The sequence below is a fragment of the Pygoscelis adeliae genome, unplaced genomic scaffold (genome assembly GCF_000699105.1).
Source record: "Pygoscelis adeliae isolate BGI_AS28 unplaced genomic scaffold, ASM69910v1 Scaffold86, whole genome shotgun sequence".
Classification (NCBI taxonomy): Eukaryota; Metazoa; Chordata; class Aves; order Sphenisciformes; family Spheniscidae; genus Pygoscelis; species Pygoscelis adeliae.
In genome coordinates, this window is record NW_008824930.1 from 3,271,633 (window position 1) to 3,278,772 (window position 7,140).

The 7,140-nt window shown below is 37.2% G+C and overlaps 1 protein-coding gene across 1 annotated transcript in view; it reads right to left on the reverse strand.

Moving 5' to 3' along the window:
- The window catches only part of FAM134B (family with sequence similarity 134, member B), a 24,303-nt gene extending 20,078 nt beyond the window's left edge, over positions 1 to 4,225 (reverse strand). Inside the window, exon 1 of the mRNA XM_009324994.1 lies at positions 4,003 to 4,225. Within this exon, the coding sequence (XP_009323269.1) occupies positions 4,003 to 4,037 (35 nt within the window). The 5' untranslated portion in view covers positions 4,038 to 4,225. The remainder of the gene's footprint in view (positions 1 to 4,002) is intronic.
- Positions 4,226 to 7,140: the final 2,915 nt, after the last annotated feature.

A 7,140-nucleotide genomic window follows, 5' to 3' on the forward strand; every position in this document is an offset into this window, starting at 1 on the left:
CGAGAAGAACACTAGCTACTCCAGTTCGAGGTCATTCAAAATGTGAAATGTGATCTGATAGTCAAGTGCTATTAGTCCAAACTCATGACTTAGCCAATAAGCGTAGATTTTTTAAACATCTCTTTGCATGAAAATTGAGTGTTTCAGTGCCACATAAATGCAATTATAGACTTGCTTTCTGTTTAGCAAAGACTATAATGCTATTAATACGTGCTGTTGTCTTTTTACCAAGACAGTACAAGTACAGGCTGGGATCTTCCAGGTCAGCTTCACATTTGTAATAGAAACTGGTGATGCAAAAGAGACATTTTTATTGCGCTATTTTTGTTCAGAAAAGTAAGGAAGTCTTGTTTCCATCAACAGGAGCATAAAGTTCTGTTTGCAGAACTTTAAACAGCTCTGCCCAGCCGTTGGAAGCAATTCTTTCACATTTATTTTTCTCCTGCAAAGACATCTCTTTTAACCCTTTTCACAAACTCAATTCATTTTCCTCCTTCAGCCTCCACATTCTTCAGCTGGGATACTCCTAGTTCAAGGCCTCTCAAAGTCAAACAGCTAGGAAAGATGAGCTGAGCATTTCTTGAGTTGCAGAGCAGCTGCACAAAAAAGGAAAATTGGATTTTCAAGTGCCAGACAAAGAACACTTTTAACCTGCAAAAACATGAAAATGACTTTTTGTGGAATATTACAAGGCGGCTTTAACTCTTTCTGTGCGGAAATTCATTCTGACTCTTTTCAGTGGTTTTTAATGTATTTTGTATGAGCAGGTGATCATTTACTTTGTTGCATTACTGCATTACTGAGAGTTCCTGCCATGAGCTAACCACTTGTTGCCTATATTTGTGCACTGAATTCAATCATAAAAGGAAATCAAATACTTTCCACTTTATTAACTAATACTAGCAGAAGAAACAGATATTCTTATATAACGGCAAATCAACATCCCTTGAATAATTAAATAACATGCAGATTTGACTTCAAACTGGATCTTCATTTTTCTAAGTCCAAGCACACTCTGAGAAAGGTCATGCACTGCAAGATTGTAGTTCAAAAACAACTGGTTCAAAATAACGTAGCCTTCTCTCCCATTTTTATTCAAGTCATAAAAGGTTCCTGGCTAACAGTTTAGTGCACCATCCTTTTCAGTAATAAGCAGACGACGGCGATCAGAACAAGACAGACGTTGTTCTGATAGAGGAAGTTACATGTCGGTATCTCTTTGAAGCACCTACAGCCAGGCGCTTCCACCATGTCAGGACCAATTATTCACAGTACCTTTTACACATTCTTGACCATCATTAGATTCCTCGTGAGTTGTCAATTTTATTTTTTTTTAAAATAAATTATACCATCTTACATCAAAACTACAGGGGACTTGATGATAAAGAATTACTGGGGGAAAATATAATCCTTATGCTAAACTGTTTTCAATCCTTGACCTTTGACCACATCTTTCCTCACTGTTCTTGATCTGCTACTGCACAGGATCATACGACAAAACAAAACAGAAGATATGAGTGGGTACCTAATCTCCACAGCTCTTAGCTTTTTTACTAGCCTTACTAAGAAGTATTTGTGCATATGTTCCTTTGCTTATTATACATTTAAATTCACAGTATGACTAACAGACTATTGACCAATGCCACATCTTTAACTATGATGTTATAACGTTCATGAAATAGACTTGTGATGCAATATGACATATTTTCTGAAGTAGGACATGAACTCAAGAGGGGAGAGGATGTAAGAAGTATTTGGTTGTGTCTGAGAAGAAGCTACATGAAGTGCAGTGTGCTGAAACCGATCAGCGAACAAAGCTCATTCTACAGCTTCTACGAAAATACCACTGCCCTCCTTTTTCAAATATATAAAGCAGCAGCTTTGATCCAGTGTGCCCTCAAAATTACCCCATTTTTTGTGCATTTACATCACTATCTTCTTTTGCTCCAGTAGAGTTCCCATATTGCTTCAGTACAGCTCCTTCTAGTCCCTCCTGTTTAACTTGGACCAAAATATTCTGACCTCCACCAAATCTCATTAGCGCTTCTGTAGGAATGTTCTGTAGTTATAGCCTATTTGTTACCACCAAGACAAAAGGGCAAATTAATTCCAGAAAAAAATCAGAACCTTTTGATTAAACTGTTTTCCCAAACCTTTCTGCTCAATAGCAAAGACACCAAAGGATGAGGGACTAGGATCAGGGTCAATTAATTTAATGGTAGTTTCAGAAATGATAAATGGGGAGAGCAGGCCCTATTATCATGCTTTTTCAGGTTACTGCTTTAGACGTGTTCATCCTTTTTGTTTAAAAAAACCCAAAACAAACACCTTTGATTCATAAAAAAAGAAGTCTTAGAAGTTTAGGCCTAGTATTACTTCTATTTAACTGCCAAAGCGTGTTACACGCTTTATAGAGAAAGAATTGTGAACAAAGGAAGTTAGATATTACAAAGCTTGTATGTTTTGCATACCAGTTGCATCCTTTTACATACTGGTAAAGACTGCTGCTTCCCCCCTAATCTGAATTTTGAAAAAAAATTTTTTTTTCCAAAATTATTTTTCTTCTCAGCTGGTAAGATTTTTTCCCATCTTGATTTAAAAAAAAAACCACAACACATTTTCAAGGAAGGACATGATGCATACCCTTTATAAAATCAATTCAAAAGAAAAAAAAAGGTGATTGTGATCTGAAACTTCTTTTTTTAATGTGTCATGCGTATTGCTCTTTTCCTGTATTGAAAAATATACAATTTAACAAATCGGAGATCCAGCTAAACATTTTTTAATAAATAGCAATTAACACTTTGGTGGCTATCAGTAATGAGTCAACATTTCCTTAAAAGAAAAGAAAAAAATGCTGCCTACTACTACAATTACTTTTAATCTATGTCATATATAGGGCACAACTGAGATCCCTGCAAACGGAAATGCGTAGGTGACCCCACCCTTGCAGAGACCCAATTACGCCACTGGGGATCCATTCACCCACGCTCATCCAATTAGATGACCATGCCTGAATATACTGATCTACAACAGACAACCAGAAATGTCCTCTGTATTTCACCTATCTTACGACAACACATTGACATGCATATTGGAAAAACACCCACATAAATGTTCAAATTTAAATCTAACTAGAAGAAATCAAATCCAAAGCCATAATAAAATGCTTACTTCTGATTCTTTTAATTTCTTAAATTTGCCTCTATATTCTGGCATTTGTTAACTAACTTCTAAAAAAAAAAAAAGTCTATTTCTTTAACACCATTTTAGAGCCAACATTTTGATTAGCATCAAGACAGTAAAAATTGCAACAATGGAAAGAAGATGTGGACTTTAAGACACCTAGATTATAAATTCTGTCACAGCCAAACATCAATAACATCTACTTTTAAAATATCTGTTTTTAAATCTATTTAGCTAATTTAATCAGTGCATTTATTTCATAGGAATCTGCTGGATCATATTTGAGAAAATAGTATTTGTTAAATTGTTATTGTTTTAGATCCAACTACTTTCTTCTTGTCCTGACCGTTGGTTTTATAAGCTAACTAAGATAAAAGTTAAACTTCAGAAAGACTGGCATACCTCAAAGGGACACAGTGCCCCATCTCATAGTAATGAGTTATGGTTCTGTCAGTAACGTGGCTCCGACTAAACTATTTGTGTCTCTGACATTTTGAGGCTTGTAAGTCGTCCCATGGTTGGGAAAAGTGACTAGGTAGAAACCACCCAGTATTTTCTTCCCTTCAGTTTTGGTTTAAGAAATATGTAAGAGCTATACAATTTAACCTCTACGCAGACATTAAGATCTAATACCTCCCTCCTAAGGAGCCTCAGGTTAGCATTAGAGGCAAAACCCTCAGGAATTAGATGATCTGTTACAACACAGAGAAAATCGATCTTAGGCTGAGAACTCAGGCGCGCACACAGATTAATTGACACAAAGCCTCGGTCCGTACTCCGCTGCATGAGGCGGCCATCAGAATCAACATACAGTACCTTTCATCTTGTCCCAGATCCTCACTGTCTGGCATTTCAGGTGTAAAAAGGAATTCTCTCTCTCTCTCTCCCCCAATCTAGATAATCCAGGCAACGATCTTCTAGTCTGGTTTGTGTTTTAGAAGCGACAACCCGGGCACCAGTCCTGTTTGCTGCCGAGAGGAGCGTTCCTTGCTCAGAGAGCAAATGTTTACAAGACATCCTAAGTGCCTGCTTGTCTTGAATGAAGTTCAGAGTGTTCGGCTTTGATTGGCCAAGGCTATAAATAAACAAGTCATGACTCACCTCACACACTATGACAGGGTGTTTAGTAGCAAGTACAGCCAAAAGCAAAACATTTTTTTTCTTCTGGTCATGTGAGGGAGAATCACCACCCAGTTAGTACATTTTATTTTTCTGTTTCCACTGGAAATCTTCCTCAGCGTCTCCCATTTTTCTCAGGTGTAAGTAAGCAGCAACCAAAATGACCGGAAGCTAAATGATACAAACTTTAAAGTAAGACACTTAAAAATATAAGAGCAAAGATCTTACTGCAACTGTAAAAACATCCTTTTTTTCCTCCCCATGAAGTGTCAGTCACAAGCTTTCAGAAGAAGCAAAATTTTTCTCCATTGACTAAACTCACAGATGAAATAAAAAATTAGCAATTCTTTTAAAATAAGCAATAGGAAAACAAGTTTTCAATAAAGATCAGTTGCATCATTTTTAAGTTCTGCTTGTGGCAGACAAGCTTGGAATCAGTCTCAGCTGTCATAGGAATACCAGCAAATTGTACTGGAAGAGTCCTCAAAAGGAAAGTATGCCGATAGGAGGGGGTTTTCTGTCAAAATACTTCCAATGCCTCTGTGAACAACCTGAAGTGAATTGACAAATTCACTTTCCTCGTATCGCTTTTTGCTGTGTGCATGACAGGGATTCTGTCACTCCAGCTACACCAGCTATGTCTCTATTGATTTTCAACACCCCAGCAATCTTAATCTGTGCTGATGAAGCTTTGTCACGCAGCCCAAGACTCCAAGGATCACATATGTAGGTTGTTCAGCACATTGCTCAGCACTGCTCCTTCACGTGGCTTCCTTCTTCCATTAAACAGCTTGACCTATTGTTCTTATTGTTTTCAAACAGGTGTTACATCCAGAGATCTTCACATAGAAATCATTTTTTCTAGGAGGGAACCCAGCAAGATTTAGACCTGCCTCTCCTGCATGAGATAGTAGGAATTGTCCTGGGGATGTCACATCTCAAAAATAAATTTAAAAAAAAAATAAACAAAGCTGGAACAAAAGGTATGTCAGATTAAAAAACAACCACCCCATGTCTTTGATTTGTTAAGCTGTATGTGGTGCATTGTGGGTAATGCATCATTCACTGGAAAGCTGCTGGAAAACATTCAGAACTACAAAGGATTCTATCCTTTCTTCTTATTTTAATATAAAATGCTCCAAAATGGCTAGTAAGATCTAGATAAAAATTGCAAAAATTCCCCAAACCATATAATCATAGATCTATTACTTTAAATTGCATGATTTCTATTTACTACGTGAGTATCTGAATTAATAAAATGACCTCAGGAAATGGTGAGAAAACAAAATGAAACAGGAATGCTGCCTATCTGTGAATGACAACTTCCTTAACTCTTCTCCCAACATTCCAGTTAGTTCCTTTTTCCTTTTCTTAATCTCATCCAATCCTCAGTTTTCATACCTTTCCTCAATCTTTCACAAGACATGTTCTTCTTGAAGCAGTTTAATCATACTGGACTTTTAAAAGAAAGGAGGGAGAAGAAAAACAGGAATAAAGTCCTATATCTAAATTATGCAAGGCAATGTATAAATATATATTAATAAATGTCCTGCCCTACTCAACAGAGACGTTCCATGGTCACCTATACCTGCATATTCCAATAGCATTCTCTCTTCTTTTTTCTTTTCTTTTTCTACTTCTGGTAGTTATAGCTGAAAATTATTTCAGCTGGATTTCCTTCAAGCTTACCCTGAAACAACAGAGCTGCTAAATTCAAAAATCTTAATTAATAAAATGGTTTTGTGTGACAGCTTCATTTTCAGATTAAAATTCTGAAGTCCTCTAATTAGGAAAAGAATCAAAAGAAATAACGGAAAACTTCAAACTCACAAAAGCATCATTCAAAATTTAAATGTAGCATCAAAAATGAAAGCAAGCAAAACTAAACCCCTTGTGCAACCTGAGTTGCTTTTGTTTGTTTACATGCACTGCAATATAGTCTTACATAGCCACATGCATTTACTATGTAAAATTGCCTTTTTACAAAATATTGCTTTTTAATGCATTTGATGATCACACTCAGGAGCTGAAAAGCTTTCAGTATTGTGTCTATCCCTGTATTTCAGCCTTGGAACTCGATGTACTCCAAACTCTTCAAGTACGACTTCTGACTGTTCATTTCCTCGTCACACTGTACACAGTGCTCACTGCTCCAGCAGAAAAATGGTTCACTGTTTACTTCTACAATTCCTTAGAACTCTTCCCCAGCCCTCAGTGACGTAAGGAGGATAATATCACCTTATTTAGTTATCGATAAGCAAGTCCTGGAAAGATTAGGCTCAAAAGTGTCTACTAAATGAGTACCTATCTGAAATGTCAAGGACCTGTTAACTTGGAAGTAGAGCATTTATAAAACACTTCAATACTCAAAGACTAGTTTCTGCTGATATCAGTGCTCATCATTTTTGCAAATCAGGCTTCAGAACAGCACGAGTGCGTAATTAGCAGAGCCGCAATCACACTAAAGTATTTTGCTTAGTATCACAAAAAAGACTATCTAGAAAATTCATCTCAATTTTTTGATCAGTCTAAATTCTCCACACCCGAGGGAATCACAGCTTGTATTGGCCCACCTGGAGGTTTCCAGCAGATCTGGCTCCAGACTATTTCACAGTCACACGAGATGGAATGACCTCTCCAAGTACACTTGGGTGGAACAGCAGCAGGTGAGCAAAAAACTGTACTGAATGAGGCCAAAGGCCTTCTGGCATCTCCTACTCTGTCCAAAAGCACAGCCTAGGGAAAAATGCGTTGCTGCCTTCTCCACATAGTCTTCCAGACTCCAATTGTGGCTCATGGGTTTCCTGAACCAGCAGTGATGTCTATATTTTTAGC